Genomic DNA, 21,387 nt, shown 5'->3' on the forward strand with positions numbered 1-21,387 from the left:
GGGAGGGAGGCATCATACACACTCAGGCCACAAGGAGAAATAGTAGGATGAGCTTGGTGGGCTGAGCCGATGGCTAGAGGTGCTTATGGACATTACATCATGAGATGTGCAGCATGAGATGTGCAGCACTGGTTCCGCTGCCACCGTGGTCATCGTCCCCATTTTCGCCGCCGCCTCCGGGGGGTCTGGGGTCTCCAGGTCAGCTCCGTAACTGATTACTTTCTTCACCACACATTCCCCGATCGGTGGCGATGTTCCCCCAGCAGACCACAGCTTGGTGAGTTACTCTGGCTTCCATGGGCTTGTAGACCATCCCCAATAGCTTGCTGCACTCTATGAAAGACCTCAGTTTTCTCAAAATGTATATCTTCATCTGGCCTATTTTGCACATAGTATCTGTGTTGTGTTTAAGGTTAGAGCAGAAAAATCCCACTCACACACATTTACGTACATGAAATTACAGCATCCCTATGAAAGCTTTCACACGTCGAATTGGCAAATATAACAAAGAAGTAATTACCATTCATTTATATGGGGAAATGTGAGCGGATAACCTCCGAAAAATAACCTACCAAATAACACATAAAACCTAAACCAACACTAGCATATAGTAAAAACAGGAATGATATGATAACACAATGTAGTTTCACTTACCAGAATCAATACAGTCATGCAATGCTTAATGACAGGGATACATTCTGAGAAATGTATCACTTCACTGTTTTGAGAATATCATAGGGTGTACCTACACATAACTCGATGGTATAGAGTACTACACACATAACCTATATGCTATAGCTTAAATAACGATTAAACACAGTAGGTTTGCTTACGGTACATCACAATCACATGAGTAATGTGTTGTGCTCTGGTGTTATGAGGCGATAGGAATTTTCCATCTCCATTATAATTTTATGGGATCACCGTCGTATATGCGGTCCGTCATTCACTAAAACGTGGCTATGCAGGCCCATGACCGTATATCTATAATTGGCTCGCTGATAAACAAATGCGAAATGCTATTTTCACTTCTCTACTCCTGGATCTGGGTAGTGAAGTCATACTGTTTTGGGACATCAATGGTTCTGGGTGATGTCATGTGGAATTTAAGATGGTGCCTATTTATTGGAGATATGTATTTTAGTGTTAAGTTACAAAACTTTGAATGATGAGTATGAGTATTAACAACATTTGGGGTGCCGTCGATGGCAAAGTGGGGGGCAGGAGCTGGGGGGAATCTCTTCCCTTCCCTGGTGAAGGTCATCACCCCGAATGCTCTGCGAAGGATACAGGTCACACCCAGTGACTGCTGTACCATCTTCCCCATTCATTAAGGAGACACTGGGCAAACGGTGTTACCACCGCTGGAGTCCGGCCAGCGTGTGACGGCACCAATCCTGCCGCCGCTGTTCTGTCCACAGCTGGCTTCCAGAAAGAGGCAGTGGGAGACGCTTCTGTGATCCGTCATGCACTGTATAGAAAGACCCTTTCAGACAAAAATAAGCGTGTGCCTGGCTGGCTGGCGTGCGTCGCTGATGAAGATGAAAACGCCATGTTTGGTGCCAAGGAACAGTCCTGGTGACAGAGACTCCCGTTCTGCTGGAAATGCAGGACCTGATCCTGGGCCTGTTGATGACAAAAAAAAAAACCCTGACATGAAGACTGAAATGAGCTTTCTACACTTCTCCAGTCCCACCAAGGAAAAATGACCGCTTTTAGGCAGCCGTGTCATAAATTACAGCGATGAGCTCACAGAGCACGGATATCACCACAAATGCACTCTTTACGGCACATTTACACAAATTGGCTTCTGCATGTGTCCACGCGGCCCTTGGATGACTCCATCATCCAGTATTGTACTTCGTTTGCGCTCCACTGCTGACGTCCTGCGGGTGTCAGAAGGCAGCACAGGCTGGCGTGACTGTTCACCGAGGTCAGACACAGCAAACGGGTGACCTGAGGCAGGGAGGGCTGAGGAGCTGAAGCTGGTGTGACTGGGGTCATCCATGGGCCAGAGCCACCCATCACCCTCAGGATGGCCAGGTCAGTGCGCTGACCCACCTCATGGCCTCAGCATTAGTGCAGCGTTTCTCAGCCCAGTCCTCTGGGGCCGCTAGACAGCACACCTGACCCAAACACGCGAGAACACCAACTGCTTGGCAAGCTATGTCGGGAGCTGGGAAGGAGCAGGAATGTGGACTATCTGGGCTGCACTAGTGAAATGAAATAAAATGGTCATTTTATGATACATTCTGAAGAACTCTTGGACCCAGAGCTTGTCTAAAGTTCCTATTCTGTTGGCTTTTTATGACTTTATGTAGTGGCCTTCTTGGAATAGACACAACGCATGGTCTTCTGATGTAGTAGCAAAAATATTGAACTTTAGATTAATGTAGAAACACTGACAAAAACCACACTATTTATTATTTTCTCTCAAACAACCACATCGAAAATGACATTATTTATTGTGAGTAAATGGGTTTACTAGAATAACTGCAAAGCTCCTTGTTTCAGAAGCTATCAAGACCTGATGATGAAAAGAGGACAGATATTACTTTCTTGTTTGCTTACCCACCCCCCCACCCACCCCCCCATGCAGATTTGCATTAACTGTTGGCTTGTTCTCTTTGCTGGAATGAAGACCTGTTCAAGATTTTGTACTAATTAGGCTAATTATGGTACCACAACCCCCAGAGGTCCAGTATTTATCCATTAGTCTACACCGCAGCCCATAGCAAGTGTCGTAGTGAGCAGATTTATTTTTTCCCCCTCAGGTTTTGGAGACACGGTGATCATAATAAGAAAACACTTATTAATTTATCGCTGGTAATCATTTCCAAAAATCCTGTCTGAGCCAACCCCTCCCGCACCCTTCGTGTGTTGGCACGCTCCGATTTCGGGCTGTGAGAGCTGGACCGCAGTCAACGGATGAGTGTTATCATGAAACAACCAGTATGTTGTTAGACACGGACCCGTGTTCGCCGCCCAAGCCGTAACACTCAATCCCACAACATCTCACATTCCTTATAAGGGGAAAGCGTGTTGCTGTTTGAAGCTGATGCGATGTGGAGGTGTTTGTACAGTGTCACCATTAAAGACACCCTCTAACCAGCGCAGCAACATGGGCTGCTGTGACCAGCACACACTTACAGAAGCTTTGTAGAGAAATATTTACTTTGTATGTTTTTTTTAAAACTCACTTCCGAGGGCCTAGTGTCCTGTGACAGATAGAGGTTTTAGCCGCACCTGAAAGAAAATAGCTACTAGAGACTTAAAATAAAACCTTGAAAGTGCTCGGACTGCAGGAAATTGGAGTGAGTTGTAGAGTCTGGAGGTGCATCCATGCCACAGTGATTCAACTGACCCTTGAGCGTACCCAGCACCATTGCATCAGGCCACTATCCAGGTATGAATCACCTCCAGCACCCGAGATTCGAGGGCCATGGAGAAATGTGGCCAGTTTGGATGGACCAAACTGCCAGGTCTGAAAAGACTCCTACAAAGTATGACAATATGTGCAAACTGACACTCAGCAGCCCATGAAACCTTTGTCATATGTAGGCCATCACACCCATAGGTGCAGCTGAGTGCAGGGGTGGCCAACATGAACTCTCGATGTCTACCTTTTTCAGTCCCAAAGGAGACTTGGCTGTCATACCCTTGTGAGATGGACTTACCCTGAACACCCAGATCTGCGAATATGCAAGGAGGCATCAGCCGACCTGAAATGTCAACACGCTGACAGTCTCAGTCACAGTGGGATCACCAGAGAGTAGACTTGAGAAGGAAGCTCACAATGTTCTCAAGCTCTTCCACCTCCTGTTTGGATGGCAGGGTGGCGTAAGTGGCCCTAAGGAAATGGCTTCATGTTGTGGAGGGAAACGCAGCTGACGGAGGGTTTCCCAAAAAAAAATACAGGGTCTCTGCAGCCCGGCTGCATCTGCCTCTCGCTGCCGGAGACAGGCACACCAGATTGACCTAAAATTCCTTTCGCTCCATGCTGCTATTTTCAGTAGACGCATCTACGTCCTGGTGAGAGAGAAATTCTGCCTCCGTGCGCCTGCCGTCCTGCACGTCGATCAGACGAGCTGGCGGACGGCTCCTGTTTGGGCTTTCTGTGCTCGTGGTTTCAGCCCGGCCTTCAAAAGCCACACAGAGCCCTTTGAAGACAGACACGCATGGACGCAATAGGAATGGGGCTGAGCAGGCGCTCACCGCTGCGTGCACAGAGGCTGCGTGCTCTTTGAAACTATGCCAGAATCCCAGATCATGTGCTTTTGTAAAAGGCCCTTTCCATGGGGTGACTTTGTAAGTTTGGGCCCTCCTATACCTCTCTCTGACTCCATTGAGCATGGCCCTCCTATACCTCTCTCTGACTCCATAGAACATGGCACTCCTATACCTCTCTCTGACTCCATTGAGCATGGCCCTCCTATACCTCTCTCTGACTCCATAGAACATGGCCCTCCTATACCTCTCTCTGACTCCATAGAACATGGCCCTCCTATACCTCTCTCTGACTCCATTGAGCATGGCCCTCCTATACCTCTCTCTGACTCCATAGAACATGGCCCTCCTATACCTCTCTCTGACTCCATAGAACATGGCCCTCCTATACCTCTCTCTGACTCCATAGAACATGGCCCTCCTATACCTCTCTCTGACTCCATACAGCATGGCCCTCCTATACCTCTCTCTGACTCCATAGAACATGGCCCTCTTATACCTCTCTCTGACTCCATAGAACATGGCCCTCCTATACCTCTCTCTGACTCCATTGAGCATGGCTCTCCTATACCTCTCTCTGACTCCATAGAGCATGGCCCTCCTATACCTCTCTCTGACTCCGTAGAGCATGGCCCTCCTATACCTCTCTCTGACTCCGTAGAGCATGGCCCTCCTATACCTCTCTCTGACTCCGTAGAGCATGGCCCTCCTATACTGTACCTCTCTCTGACTCCGTAGAGCACTATTTCCCAAACAGGTCCTCGGGGACCTGCAGCAGTCCACATTTTTGCTCCTTCACAGCTCTAATTACAGTACCTTCTATTGACATTCATAAGGCATTATAGTGTTGATTTGTAATGCTTCATATGCTCCAATGAAGCTCCCATCTATAACGCATTACATTTACCTCCATAATGCATAATAATGGTTGTTATAAGAAATAGCAAAAGCATTACAGCACCTTCTTTTGACAGTAACAAGGCATTATACTTGAACTTGAACTGAACTTCATTGTCATTCAGACCATACAGCAAGGAGTGCATAGCTGAACTAAATTGTGTTATAATGTTGATTATAATATTTCATAAGATCCAATGAAGCTCTTATCTATAATGCACTCCAGATACCTTCATAATGCATTATAATGTTTGGTATAAGAATTAATAAAGCATTACAGCATCTTCTATTGACAGTCATAAGGCATTATAGTGTTGATTATAATACTTCATAAGCTCCAATGAAGGAATCTGTTGTGCATTATAGATGAGAGGTTCATAAAGCATTCATAATGCATAGTAAACATGGCTATATGCGTTTATAAATATTTAGAGCCATGTTTATAATGCTTTATGAATGCTTTACGAATGTGTTCATAGATTCTTATAGACATAGCATACACAGAAACAGAATCCTAATTAAAAATGGAGGTACTGTCGTAAAGTCCTTGTTGCGGTAACTTGGACACCCATCAGGACTACACCGCCATGTAGCCAGCTTTCTAAAGTATGCCAGTGGTTCCTCTCCCCGTCACTGCTCTCTCTACGGGCAGCGTCATCTCTGCGGTCGGTTTTAGGCAGTTTGACCGAGGTACTCCATCACCTCCAGAGGGCCAGTGAATTTCCGGTGCAGTGAGAGTGCCCACTGGGCACATCAACACAAATGAAAGTTAGATGGTAAGCAAAACTCTTTGGCATTCTCTCAGAGATAATTCTACCGAGCGGACTGGCGCTCTCTGCTCTGAGCAAGAAGATTAGCGGTTCCCTTTAAAGCCGGCTCGACTGTGCTTCCTCCCTCGGCCTTTGTGTGCCGTCTTCTTCCGTCTGGCTTTCCGAGGCAAATGTGTTTATCCACCAAGCACCGTATGCAATATCGTGACGCCTGGAGCTTCTGGGAAGGATAAAAAAAAGGAAGAACGGCGTCTGCGTTTGAAGTAAGGACTTTTCTCTGTATCAGCAACATGTTAGAGATCCAAATCAGGCCTTGCTGTCTACCCAAAATGCCAGGGACGCGCTCTGCACTGCCCCCCGCGTGCTGTTTTGACATTAAGGCTGAGGTTCCTTTTCTTTTTGACTGGTTTTATCCAATGGGGGAGGTTTTTCAACAGGGGGGTGTAATTGCGAGATTGGTAGAGAATCACAGCCCCTTCTGAATTCTCCAAGCAAAGTGTGATCGTCTCTCCATCTGTGCAGATGGGATGTGAAAGTTTTCTGGGTACTAGAAGTAACAAATTCAGGGGCTGTTTTCATTTCTTCTTCGCCTGATTATTTTCAGCCTAGAGGAGCAGCCCCCCCCCCCCCCCACCCCGAAAAAAAAAAAAAAAAAGATTGTCGTTCCATATATAGACATACAACATTACCACAGGCAAGGTGCCTCAAAACATTCTGGAGAAGGACATTAATTTCGTTCAAATGTTCCCATCTCACTAACAGCGCCAATTTAAACAGAAGCTGTCCTGTGTAAAGCAACAAATGCCACTCTGTCTCTTGGCCATAACAGAAATATTAGCATTAGCATTAAAAAGGAGAAGTGTGGCTGTGTAATATGTTATTCTGTAAAAGATGTAATTAAATCCAATAAGAGAACTGGGGAACATTTTTATGCAGATGTAGAAAAAAGGAAGAGAGAAAACGAAATGTCGCATGCTACGCTTTGATTGATAGGAAGAACAGATTTAATATGACAGGAATAGATGCTGCTGATGTGCCTTTCAGATGCTACACTTGCTAACCCTAATTCGATCATGGAGAAAGTCCTATAGTTTGTGAAGAATAAAGACGGATACAGCTGTTTGCCCCCCACCCCCCCGGGGTGGTAGCTTACCACAGTGTTTCTCAGTCCGGTCCATGGGAAGCCCCAGATGGTCCACATTTTTGCTCCCTCCCAGCTTCAGTAGCGCACCTCACCACACTGCTCCACATGACATCAAACAAACACAAATCCCGGCATGTTTTGGTTATACGAAATTAGCTCCCCCTCACCCCCGCTGAGAAATGCACACTCTAACATATTGATCCGATCTCTGATTGCATTAGCTGATTGACTCCCTCGCACCCATAATAACATGCCTCCTTATCAGCCCATTCTCCCACATTGCTCCGCTTATCTCGCCTGGGGCTGTCCTTCCCAATCGAGCTGTTTTTCTGTCAGTTTCGGCTGTCCTGTAGGTGTACTCGCGCAGCGTTTCGGCTAAGAATTGGTAGGGGTGGCAGCTCTCTGGCTAATAATAGGTGGAAAGCTCCATTTTGGAGATGGGGGGTCGCCACTTGTTTGTTTTGAATCGCGGAGTGTAGCTGTACTATTTTAATGTTCATAAAGAAACAGGAAGGCTTCGTCCAGTCATCGCAGTCTCGCCTGGATGTCCCGTAATGGAGGGGGGAGCGCTCATTGTTTGACGAGGGAGGGCTCCCATGAGGGAAGTGCTGCTTTTTTTGTGCAGTGGAAAATGTGCATAAAGCACAGGATCGGGTATTAGTTTTGACAAGACATGTCAGGTAAAAGTTTGCTGGGAGCCATCGCTGAGAAAGAGCCTTCAAAAGTGTTGTTCAGAAAGTCGAAATGTCGGGGACCGGCCCCCAAGAATATGAATGTGTTTTTTAAGCAACAGTAAACCGGCTGATTCCTTGGACAGCGCTGCATTGCAGGGAACATGCAAAGTAGCCAGTTCATCTGGACAGTGCGTGTGCCTTCAGGTTGTGGGAGGAGCCCAGATTAACCCCCGCAGTGACCCGAGAGATGACACAAGGCTGTAACCACCCGTGCTGATACAGCCAAGAGGCAAGGCACTATACCCAGTAGGCTGAGGACACTATGAGTCTGTGAGAGGTCAAAGGTGACAGGAGAGAGCCCACAGATGATTGGTCCATCTCGTAGCCCTCCTCCCGGGGAATGACTTAAAGCACAGGACTCCCCAGTATTCAGCTACGCTGCTTCCTTCCCTTCAGGCTCCTGACCGCTGTTTTTCAGTGTCAGTCTCCGGCTTGTTCTTATGCCTGTTTGGTTCTCCTTGGTTTGTGCCCTTAAAGAGAATGATAGAACAAACCTAGAACAAGACGAAAACAGCTACATATGTAATTATTGAGGTGTTTTGATAAATGTGTTGTGTTAATGCTCCAATAGTGATGATACCGTGGGGAGGTAAGTCAAGGGCCATTGCACAATGAAATTAATTAATACTATATAGTCTGTCCTGTGTTGGAAAGGGTGGCCGGGGTGTCACCTTTCTCGTGCCTGGTGGTTTCTGGGGGGAGCTCCAAACTCGCCATGTATCTGTCCCTGCTAAGTGGTTGGAAGATGGACAGACAGACGGACGGATGGATGAATGGATGGATGGATGGATGGATGATTACACTGCTTTTCACCGTTCCTCTTTGTTACTTTAAGTCGCCATGGTACAGAATGTTTTTGTATGTGGTCACACTTCTAAAGATGTAAGAATCCATTCATATTAATTCACTTTGTCTTATTGCTCTTCACAAAGTCCCTTTTCTGTCCTTAAAAAAACTGGGCAAATTAAAGCTGGTTAATGTACATTAAATTAGTTTAACCGTCAAAAATGAATTTTCTTGGGCTCACCAGCACATTAAATTAAATGTTCGCGGTCCAGATTCTATTCGATTACCAAGCTGTTTCAATTTCATTAGCAAAATCCCAGATGCAGTTTCTTGCCCCATATTCTATTTAACACACATCTAATTTCATTGTTCCTCTAATGGACTACAAACGAACTGCGCGTTTGCTGTAATAATGTTTTAGGCGGAATGCAAGCACGTAGTTGGCTCCCGGGAGGGAGGGTCAGGTGATCATCATCGTTTGCATTGATTTGTCGCATCACTTTCATACTTTCATCATTCCTCCTGAATCGGTGAGTTTTGCTTTGAGCTGATGACACCTGCATATCTCTGTCTGATATGAACTTCTGTGCTACCAGGATCTTCCTAGATAAAGAGAAGATGGCTCAAAGTGGTTTATTATATACTGTCCCACGTCACCCTAAGAAAAGAGCACCTGGTAAAGCTCTGGCCCCTGTATTGAGCCATCCTTCAGGTTTCCCACAAAGGAATTAAAGCCTTTGTGGCATATTATGATGCAGGTTTTTGTTCAGCATGCTTGCAATCCAAATGTTCAGGCCCTTTTAAATATTTAATGTGTCCGATTCCATCGACACTGTTCTCATACGCCCCCTGGTTCGCTGTGCGTGCTTGGATTGTCGATCTAACCGGGCACAGCGTCCCCTGAAGACCATGCAAACCAGTGACACGCCACTGTATCCCTGGTTTGGGAGCGGGAATGGGAGGGGCTTCCAGGAACCAGCCGGGCCTCCTCTTTTGGCAGCCGTGAGACGAGCCCTAAGCAGTAAAACCTGTCTGCTGTGTCCCAAGGTCACAATGGTTTTTATGCAAAAAAAAAGGGTGCCTGTTTTTATTGATTAATTCTGGTAAGTGGTTTAGGACCTCTGAATTTCACCCTAGAAGCGTCACTTCTTCACTGAATGGCACCATGCTGCCCTGCCCTTGACCAAGTCGTGGAATTGCTCCAGTAAAATGTCCAACTATAAAAAGCCACCATACATTTCAAAGTTGCTCTGGTAAAACCATCAACCGTGTGGGTAAGCAGTGAATGGCACCATGCCCCAAGCATAGTGCGATAATTTTCAGGTGCAGGTATTAATGATTTCTGAGCATCAGGGGTGGGGCTAATTTCTCTGGGTGACCTAGGCTGACTCGGGTAGGGGGGGGGGCCCTGGGGACCCATTTTTTGGAGCTGAAAGAGAAATAAGAGGGAATTAAAAATGATGGAACATCAATAATATGCTAATCAAAGTGCAGGATGCCAGCGGTAAAATTTCAGGGTGGGGGCGGGACCGCTGTTGGTAAAATTCGCCGATGGGTGGGGAGGGGGGTATTGCACAGGAAGATCAGTCGGCCAAATTGATGAAGTTTAAGCATTCCCTCTTCTGTCCTGGCCCTCGACTGTAGCCTGTGATAGCCTACGCCTTGCTCTGCCACTCAGGCTAAGGTTGGTCTTGAATATTTGCACACGTTTGTTTAATCACTTTCTTTCCAAGTCTGTTCTCAATTTGTTTGCCACTCTAGCACGGCAGTATCAAAGACACGGGAGATATACTGTTAGTCTTGTATATTTGCGCTGTTTTCTACTTCTGTTAGGCTACTTTCTTCTGGCTTGTTTGAAACAACCTAGACTCCAGTGTCATTGTTGGAATAGTCCATTACAATTGGGATGGGGGACAACTTTGTCTATCCTAAAAGGATTGCTAAAAATCCAAAGAACAGACATGTTGGTATAACTAAGGTGATCATTTCTCTTATGTCCATAAATGTAACTAAGGGAAATTTTGACTCTTTGGGGCCTCAGGCGGCTCCCTGCCCTCGGCTTGTGGTAAGTCCCCCCCGTTCCCCCCCCAGGTCTGTCGTCTGTCCTGATAAGACGGAAATACTGGCAAAGCCAGTGAAGTCAGTTACACTGAAAAAGTTAGAGCTGTGCTGGATTTTGATGATGCACGCATCTCAGATGGGTGTAATCTCCTGAATGCAAGGCCAGGCGAAAGGCTGCAGCCTTGGCAAGTATAATTGTTCAGCCAAAGAGTGTGTGTTTGAGCCTACTAGCGAGACAAGACTGATGGAAATCGTTAAATCGCTGAATCTAGGGTACTAATTCATCCTCACGCAGCATGAAAGGGGAACGCTGAACTGAGGGTGCACCTCCCCCAGAGAGAGGGGGGTCAGATACGGACCCCCCTCCTAAACATGATCCCGATTAATGTCATTTTCCGGGGTGGAGTGAGGGTCATGGTTCTGGGTTTCCTATACTCCAATGCAGGAACATTACCTTACCCACCCCCCCACTCCCCGCTCACATTACATATTTATTTTAGGATTTAAGCTTAAACGAATGCGAAATGAACTGAGCAGAATCCACATTAGCATTAAGTACTGCTTTTGCTGTAGGGGTCAGTTGCCCAGTTTCCCAGCTCCAAGACTTCGCGGAATCATGGGGATATTATAGAGCAGTGGAAGATGGGATCTTCCCGTTCACGCGTTCCCCCGTTTGACAGCTTGTCCCTCCTCCCCGGTTTGCCAGAGTAGCTGATGTCCCCGAGAGTCACAGGCCCCAACCCTCACAAGCTGGTCAGGTCACAGCCGTCCGCCAGTGCCTCTTACAGGAAGGACGTCAGTACAAATGACTGCGGCCGGTGCAGCGCAGAACCGTACGACAGAGCAGGCCGTAAATACGGGCCCTTTATCGTCCTCGCTAGCAAAATATATGATTTCTGCATCACCGTTTCCAGGGTGCCGTTATCAGCATGCCGCACATGACCCTTACGGAATGAAGCCCATCATTACGCGCCCCATTATTTCCCATTTATCGAGTTTGCCGGGATTTGTGGCGAAACATCCCGCCAGTATCTCCGCCGCAGTTTTATCTGCATCGGAGTTATTACTGCACGCATCACCCGGGAGGCCTGCGCCGCAGCACGGCGATTTCCCTGGGCGAAGACGATCCACAGCTCTCCCGCCATCCTGGCATGTCCCCTCAAGAAGGAGGCGACCCGCTCGGCCGCGGACGGGTGGCTCGCTGGGGTGACGCTCAGCTGCTCGTGTCTGAACGGTGGCTCGGCTTTCCACGCATTGGCGTCTCGTGCCAAACGGCACAGTCATCTGGGGTTGGCCAGGAATGACATATTGGGGTGAGACGAGGGAGACGCTGCTCTGGAAAAAATTAAGAGACCGCAGCAAAGTTTTCAGTTTCACTCATTTCTCAATTTATCAGTATGCGCCTGTGCAATATATTGCAAACTACAGCCTGGCTTTTCCCTGCTTCTCATTAATGAAGGGCTTCTTTATGGGACTTTAGTGCTGTTTTTAGGACCCTGATATGAACTGTCCAAGCAGTGCACTTTACTCCACTTAATGTTTCTCATTCTTTTGAAGGTCACTTGAGGTCATCCTCAGATTTATGAGGCACTGCCAGATAAGTTTGACGGTCATCTTTGGCTTTAGAAAGTCGCTCTGCCCTCTCTGTACCTGACTGGTTTTTGGTCGTTCCCAGTGTCTCCTGCTTAATCTTGTCCTTGTGCACTGCTGTCTTAGAAACTGTGAGCCTGGAATCAGCCTGCCTCGCAGTGTGCAGGACCAGGATTAAACCAGGATTTAAAAATGCTTATTTTTTCCAGAGCTGTATATTGGTCAGGTTCAGGATTTAGTGGTACAGTGGTAAAGATGCCAGCCATTGCATTATGACACACACTGAAATATCGCCCGTGTCCAATGGAAACCACATATGACCATTTGGTAATGATTGTGACTTTTTTTTACTATAGATGGAATATACCCATTCTCCTCCGTTTACTGATAACGTTTTACTAACTTTAGCTTTGTACTAGTCAACACCATTGATAGCCAGGTAGCTAGCTAGTTAACATCGTTAGGTGTAACGTTAGTTGTGACAATAAAGCAAGATTCGTTTACTGACTGTCTTTGTATAGACAGATTTCAATTTGTAGTGCTAAGGGCGTCTCATTACAGTATGTATATTTTGTAAAGTAGTTTCTGAGAAAATATGTTTTCTCACACTCTCAAATTAATGGATTTTTAGAGATACATGCTTTTCCATGGACAGCAATGATATCTTAACTGTCATCCACCGTATTAAAGACTGTAATCAAACATGACAGTAGACTTGGGCTTACAGCGGTGCATAGCAGCCTCAAATTAATCATGCACACCTTCAGATGGAGGCCAATCAGTCTACGGCTTCCACATGGCTGCTGCCCGCTCACTCATTTCAGATTTTCTTCTGGACCCAGCACTGTATGATAGACGTGTCAAAATGCAAGCGAAATCACACCAGAACCTCAGCCCTGAGTCTACTTCACCCCCTGCTAACACATATGTCCATTGAGCTGCCGGGATTTCGGTGGGTACGGTATGACTTTTTTTAATGTCAGTGCCATTAAATTTGGTGACACGATGGTCATGGTGACATCTACAATGATTGCCAGCTGCCATGGAAAACCGCTAATCAAGATGGATTGATACGACTGAAATTAAGCTTAAATGCAACGCTGTCAGTGTCCACGCCATGTGAGAACGGGAACAGAAAGGCTTCAATCTCGGCAGGCTTTGCGACCGATTCAAATTGTCCTCCAGTTCACTTTGCCCCTCTGTCTGGAGACCTTTCTGATTCCCATTTCTCAAATAACGATCCGTCTTTCTGAAATGGAATGACTTAAGTATAAAAAAAAAGAAAGGAAAGTCCTTCCTGGCGAATTGAACCCAGGCAGGTGTGTGAGTGGAGAACAAGCAGAAGGACGCTTATGGCAAACACGCCGCTTCCCGCTTCACTGTGGCATTAGCGGGAAGGGCGTCGCTCGTTCTCTGCTCCTTTGTTTTTTCAGCACGTAATGGAGTGCTGTTATCTACTTGAGAGAAACAGTGTTTGCTTTTTTCAGTTTTTTTTTTTTTTTAACCGCATAGCAATTTTCTTGTTGGAACATCTCGCACAATGAAGTTCTCTCCCACCCCGTGAGTGACTGGCTAATAAAAAGTAATTGGAAACGTCAATCACCTTGCGAAGCCACCGAGGCACGATAATCTGGCTGCTAGTGGAGACCGGTGGGCAAAATAAATAAATTGATAGATATATAAATAAATGAAGCAAGCTGTTTGATGCAACATGGCGTTTATAGAGTGTGCAGCATTGCACATGAGCCACTCTGCCCTGTGATGGTGTTGATGGCCCATCCTGGGTTGTTCCGTGCTGCCAGGACAGCCTCCGGACTCCCGGGAAGCCTGAACTGGATAAGCAGTTACTGAAGATGGATGGATGGATGGATGGATGGATGGATGGACGGAGAATGCACTCAATAGCAACTTGGATTTTTCTCAAGAAATGTGAAATAATCATGGTATTCCTGCATTAGGATATTGTCTTACTATTATATGCACTTCTTGTAGTGTTTAATAGGTGAAAGAGTGCAAGGCTGTGATGTCCCCCTTCTGCTTTGGTTCACTGTGGGGTGGGGGCAGCTGGGGCACGGCGTGCAAGTGCACAGGGTTGCTGTGAAAAATGACCCCAAGCTCGGCCACTTTTGACTGGGGCACGGCGGAGGGTAGATAACAGGAATTGAGGTTCGTTTACCAGACATCTGCTTTGCCACGTTTTTGTCTGAGCTTTATGAAGTAGCTACTTAGTTTTAAATTAACGGTGCTGTTTCTATAATACTCATCCAAACAAGCTGGATTATTGTTTTTTATTCCTTTTTTATTAAGTTATTATTTATTTATTATTAAGTTATTATTTATTATTATATATTAAATATTTTGCCCCAGTCCATCATCCTTACAGTTATGCAGTGCAGACACAAATTGAATGTCTAAAGCCAGCACTTCAATATTGACAGTGGTTTTATTTACAGAGAAAATATTGAATTCCTAAATGGTTTTATTGGCTGATTCCAAGACTCTTTTTTCCATTTGAAGAGCTGATTGGTGGAAATCAGAGATATCCCGCCTATCCTCTAGTTTGAGTGAGGCTTATATATCATAAGACATAGAGTTTGAGACCCTTAATTCCTGGGGCATTCCAGATAAGAGACCCCCAAACCCCAGTGTGATGGTTAGCACCTAGACAAGGTTTGACCCTTAATGCCCAGTTTATGGTGGACAAGTAACTTACATTGGTAATTTCCAGTTCACTTTACATGGTTTTATAGTGGGAGTGGTCTGTCAACAAATAATGGTAAATGGACTGCATTTATATAGCACTTTTCTACTCCTACGAGTACTCAAAGCGCTTTACAATACATGCCTCACATTCACACACCAGTGGCGGAGGCTGCCATGCAAGGCACCAACTTGCACACTGGGAGCAATTTGGGGTTCAGTGTCTTGCTCAAGGACACTTTGATGGGGTCAGGAGGAAGCAGGGCTTGAACCGGCAACCCTCTGGTTGCCGAACGATAGCACTACCTCCTGTGCCACCATCTTCCCCCTAATAGCATGGGAGTTGGGGGGGGGGACCAGGGGGATCCCATTGGTATATTTTGCCAGTCACAATCAACCGATTGGTCACCAATGATGAAATAAAGCATTATCCACTAATGAACTACTACACTCAACCTGGAAAGGTCCCAAGATTGATTGACCGGTTGGGCACCCCTGGTTGGGGAGGAAAGACCAGCCCTCACAAGAAGATTCCTGAACTTCCTGATGGCTAGTCCGTGCCGTTTAAATAGGAATATTGCCCTGTATGTGGGTTCTCCTGCCCCTTTTCCGAGTCCTAAGACATGCACTTCGCTTTCCTGGTATCTCTGAATTGCCCCATATTATCTGTGGTCGGCTCCCCCCCCCCACCACCCTAACCCATGACACTGTACCAGATAAGCAGATGGAGAATGGATGGATGAGTGCTTATTGATCGAGTGTAGGGGGATTTTGGAAGCTATAGCTGGTGAATTTTTTATATGCTGTGGTTTAAATTCTGGACTTAAACCCTGGCAAATACCATAAACCCCAACCCAAGTTTGATTTTGGATAACTTAACCCAAAGTTGCAAACGACCAGAGGCAAAACTGTGTCTGCTGTACTCAGGTAAGGCTTATACGATTAATCTTAACAGATATAAAGTATGTGTTTTCCCAACAAAAAAGGTTGATGAAATTCTCATTCTAATTTAATTCAACACAGTTTATCTTTGTGCATCGTGTGTAGAGTTACATAGGGTTTCTATTGTGTATAATTTTTTTATAGGAATATTAAGGGGACTTTGATTAATTTGTGAAAGATCTGAGTAATAGCCATGGTAAGATTATAATGGCTATAATAGTTACCTAAAGTCCCTAAGGCTTTAGGAATAGACAGACACAATAAATCCAGAATGTGAAGTCATCAGGCATCAAAATCACATGGACTCTGTTCTTAACCGTTCAAACTCTTGTATGCAGTTATTCAGCAGGGAACTCTGGGAATTCGTTTGCAGTCGCCTCTGGGTGAAAACAAATAATCACTGAAAATGAGTAATGGGGTGGCCTTCCTTATGTTATTTCACCTTTTTTGTCTTGCCTTCGAATGCAGTGATATTATGGAGAACCTTCCACTCACATTTCGTAAACCAATTTAGTTCTAACGTGTTTTTGCACCGGGTACAGGGACCAAATTCGTAAAGTTCTCTTCTGTTTGTACCCATTGGGTGTGGCATGTCAGTCTGATATTAATTAATTCTCAACTTAAGAGATTTATTTTTGTTGTTTTTTTACTATTAAAATTGAAAAGCTTGAGGCGTACACAAACTCCCCTTAGATGGTTCTGTGAATTATATTTTATCATCATTGCTGACCTTTAGGAGTGTTTAATTTGGAATTTATTTGCAGTAAATAAACTGGATTATTTCACCACTCTCCTCTTTTAGGCGAAAGCTGCTTCCCTGGCTTTCGCTTGGTCTTGGACCACTGGCCGGGCTTCGCTTCAGACGATTATGCGTGTCGACTGGCTCGCCTGAGGAAATTGATTTTGACGTCTGTTTATGGAGCGAAGCCGGCCAAGCGCTTTCAGCCCCCGACCACAGCAGATTTCTGGGGTGTCACGGCGACTGCCGTTTTTTCCACTGTGCCTCCCAAATATATTAGAAACAAGCCGACACATTTTTGTGGCGTGGTGGTTTATGAAATTGACTAACAACCTGAAGGTTGCTGGTTCAATTCCCTGATGACCCTATAGTATCCTTATGGGCTGTGCTATTTTTTGTTCGGTTTGTACACTTCTCTGTATGCAGTAAATGGGTAAAATTGCAAGTAAATTTGAATGAAAGTATCAGCTGAACAAGAAATATATTTGCAACAATATTTTTTATCATATTGATAATGTGTCCTTTTTGGCATTTGTGGCTTGCCGTAGTTTGAATCTAACACATTCCAACGGAATCCAGACTCTTGTCCCTCATTCAGCCATGCTCACATCAGCTTCACTCAGACGAGGGGTAGGCAGAGTACCGACGCACGTTTGGCGTTCCCCACTCACACAGCCCTGCCAGTGGCCTGCATTAATCTCCTTTATCTCACATTTTTAATGGTCTTCATTCTGTGCTCCTCTCTGGCATTATGTAGATCAATGAGGCAGATTCTTTGCTGCGTAAATGGAGGGCGATAGGTGGTAAATTATTTTTATGAAAAGAACAGGTTTATCAGAATGTTTCAGCTTCGCATATTATTCAAAAGCCTGTCAGAGTGTTGAAGAGAGAGGTTACTCAAAGGTTACTGCCATTTTGTGCTTGAAAGTAAGATGTGAAATTTAAGTGGCTCAGTAGTCAAAAGTTACTGGAGGACCTTCGGAAAATGGGGGACTGTTAAATATACCATTTAATTCTGTTTTTTTTCTCCTTTACTTCTTTCTAGGAACAAGGCAAGATTGGCGTCACCTTCAACATCGGAACAGTGGACATCAGCGTGCGGGAATCGAGTCCGGTGAACGACGGGAAGTATCACGTGGCCCGTTTCGTGCGGAACGGAGGCAACGCCACCCTGCAGGTGGACAACTGGCCAATCAATGAGCATTTCCCCACAGGTGAGACGCAGCTATTCGCCGGTGAGCTCGCCACTCAAAGGCCCACTGGACGGCAAAAGTATTCCTGGTAGCGGCTAATGATGAGGGGAAAAAGAGAGTGCGCTTTGTTCTGTGGCGCGCCGCTCGCTCCAATTTGCTTAAGCACAAACAGATGTTAAGCTAATATACTTAGCTCATGTCTTTGTGCGGCCGCGCTGGGGAGAGAAGTGCTCAAAAGTGAAAACCTGTATTAAGCCGGCAATCACCACCACACATGTTGTTTTTATCACCCCTGAGGTTTTCGCACGCGGGCAAAATTTAGATGGAGCAAGGAACACCTGCGCCGTGTACGAAGCCAGGGCCAGCCAGGAGAGCGTCACCGTCTTGCGGGAAATGTAAATGGGGGACATCTGGCCGTTTCTGTTTTTTATAAAAGGAAATGATAGGCATAGGAGTATACAGAGCTCCTGTGAAACACGCCTCCCCCCTTACTGTCCGGGCACCGCAAGTGTGTGGTGTGGCCGGCGGATGGGCCCTGCCACGTTCCCATGAACTCCCCAGATCATGGCATCTGCACCGTTTCCCCTCTGCCTTACCTTATCAAGTCTGCGTTCTACAGCCCGTTCCTGCTTCAGCCCGGCGAGTCTCTCTGTAGGCTGACGGCGCTCACGTGTTGGCCATGAAATCACGGACCTCGAGCTGCCGAGGCAGCCGATGAGGAATCGACGAGGGTTAAGTGACACATCGTGCCTGCATCGATCGAGTTTGTCAGATGGCAGGGGGCAGTCCTAATTATCGATTTTATTATTCATTTACTACAGTAATAAGCCGAATGACGATAATTATGAATCAGAGCTGCCTTTGAAAAAGCAGGGAGAGGAAGCAAGTATCTCATGGTGCTGCAGGACAAGTAAATAAATCAGCTGCTATGGTAATGGAAGCTGCAGCGTCACGGTAACGCTGAATGAATGCGGGAGAAGCTGCTACGCTGGTGACGGGGACGACATGAGGGAAGCAAGCCCCTCTGCGATTCAGGTCCCCTGTGCACCATCAAGTGAATAACCCAGCGTGGCTGTGGGGGCCGAGTTAATGAAGCTGTAGTGCTTCAGTAATGAGCAAATAAATTACTAGGGCTGATAACGTGTGAATGAAGTGGCAGTGCTCCAGCTCAGATGGATAAGGAAAGGACGGTCGGAGCCCTGGATAGAGCAGAAGAGATGTGGTGTAGAGGAAGGAGCACTATGGAGGCAGGAAGGTTACCATAGCAATGCACTGCTAGGGGATGAGCATCACAGTGACCGACTGGCCTGCCGTCCCGCTAGGCCGCTGCAGCTGGCCTGCTCTGGGTGCTTTTAAGGTAACAACAATTATAGCATGGCCCTTGCTCTCCAAGGCGTGCACAGGAGCTGCACCAGGTCTTCCACCACGTGGCTCGGACGCATGTGCACGCTCACGCTCGCACGTTTGCACGGGGGACTCACACAGAGAGTAGCTCGGGGACACAGATGAGCCGCAAATCTCAGCTCTCATTTGTTGCCATTAGTATGACTCATAATATGGCTTCAAAGGGCTTATGCATATTTATTCATTACCAAGGGACTTTTAGTAGTAAAGGGATGCTGCATGCATGGACGCAGACGCGTCTCTGCAGCAGGGCAAGGCATCAGAGCTGCTGGTTCGGGATCAGCAGCAGAGCAGTACAAACCCATATTATTCAGGTAACATATAATTAGGCTGGTGCTGGTAGGGGACTGCATCAGAGGATGGCTTATTACCACAATCCCCTGAATGCATTTTGATGTAGTGAAATTAGTTTCCTTATACTTTGGTCTAAGCTCTATAATAAAATGCAATCTTTGGATTTAAGCTGTATTAAAATATTTCACTGAAAGTCCCCCGTTGGTTAATACGTGTCACGATTAGCAAGGATTCTGGCAAATTTTGCATCTACATAAGATATCCTGTATTGATCCCAAAGGGGATCTCATTGTTATATAGAAAAATGAGTGAAAATATAAGTATGGATCATTTTATACATTTCTTTGTTGCATTCCTGACTATGTATATTTTCCCAGAAGTTTTACACACATCAGTAGAACATTCCCCTACTTCAGAATGATTTAGATTTTTCACTCTTCCGGAATTTACCCCCTGAATGCTTGTGTAGAATGACTGGGGATGAGCACCTGTTGAGGAAGTGGCTGCGAGGGATTGAAACGGTATGATTTTTTATGGGCCATAATGACTCAGCACTGCAGTGTACAGAAAGGCGATGTGTACGGGCTTCACCACGCAGGCAGGCGCCCACACTGCATCTATTGTTTAACAGTTTTCACACGCCGGTTGTTATATTAGCATATTTCAAACGGCATTGGAACAAAAAAAGTGAGAATAGTCCTCCCCCCAAACAGTATTTTTGTCTTATTCTGTGACTATTTCATCTAGTTCCCTTCCAAGTTTTCTTCTGAACAGATTGCCTTGTTAATTAAGTGAGATAAATATCTGTGTGTTTGTAACTGCGGCAGCAACAGGCTTATACTTCATTTTCACTCGAAAGCACCGTCCACATTAACTCATTGTCGTATTAGTAAATACGTACAGCCCTGTGTGAACCCCAAACACAATTACTACCCACTATAAATGTAGGCGTCTGCTGCATTTATCAAGCACACCAAACATTTCAGCCACTTGATGAACTTTCCAGAAGCCAGAATCTTATACTTGTGCATAAGGATGCAAGAAATTAATCAATGTTTTTTTTTTTGCACAGATATTTGTATCTATTTTCAGTGTGAACTGAAAGCGAGACCTTCTCCACAACAAATTACCAGCTATGAAAGGTTTTTTGTTAGGGCGCTGGAGGAAGTCGCCTCAGTTGGGCTGATTTTAAATGCCTGTCATCGGCTTTTTAATGGCAGGGCAGTGAAACCCAGGTTAAAAATGTTTGAATGTGTTCTGGGCAAAGCTCCCCTCTAATTATTAAGTACATCTTCTAGTGGAATTTGTGTTTAGAGTAAAGTTTGTTCAATACTCCATGATTAAACGCCAAAGGAGGACCCAATACTGAAACATCAGGTGATTTAATTTTTTCAATTATACTTCATCGTGATTTATTATTGATAGGTACACAGTGGGGTTCTTCTTTTCCACGTGCTGTGTGAGAGCTGAGTGGGGTATGATTTCAGCTGCTGATTAACGCGGGTAAGCAGTCTCTCGGAACGGGCGACTAGCTCTGATGATCGGTCCTTTTAGGAGCAATCTCTCCATCGACATGTCTTTTTGCGTGCACGTGCGCCAAACGGAGTCTCCCACTCCCCCCTCAGCTTCAAATTGTCACATTCGGGGGCCTCTTACAGACGATACGGTCGGTAATCCTTACACAGACAGGGCAGCACACTGGGATATTTTGGATTTTTTTGGCAGTTGAATGAAGGTAATCCTTTTTCACCCCTATGACATGTGGAAATGAAGGATACATGGTCTCTTAAGTAACCTGATTCTCTCAGGTGACTTGTGCTTAGACCTGAGATTACTGAGATTGTACATTTATTTGGTGAAATTTGTAATGTAATAACTATAATAATACAGGCAGTCCCAGGTTACG

At 45.7% G+C, this 21,387-nt stretch overlaps 1 protein-coding gene across 8 annotated transcripts in view; it reads left to right on the forward strand.

The window, feature by feature from the left end:
* LOC111841770 (neurexin-3a-like) overlaps window positions 1-21,387 on the forward strand; it is a 288,495-nt gene that overhangs the window by 214,994 nt on the left and 52,114 nt on the right. For all 8 annotated transcript variants that reach the window (XM_072702664.1, XM_023807747.2, XM_023807754.2 and 5 more), the window contains one exon: window positions 17,636-17,804. In XM_072702664.1, the coding sequence (XP_072558765.1) occupies window positions 17,636-17,804 (169 nt within the window). The remainder of the gene's footprint in view (window positions 1-17,635; window positions 17,805-21,387) is intronic.

The sequence above is a fragment of the Paramormyrops kingsleyae genome, chromosome 19 (assembly GCF_048594095.1).
Source record: "Paramormyrops kingsleyae isolate MSU_618 chromosome 19, PKINGS_0.4, whole genome shotgun sequence".
NCBI lineage: Eukaryota > Metazoa > Chordata > Actinopteri > Osteoglossiformes > Mormyridae > Paramormyrops > Paramormyrops kingsleyae.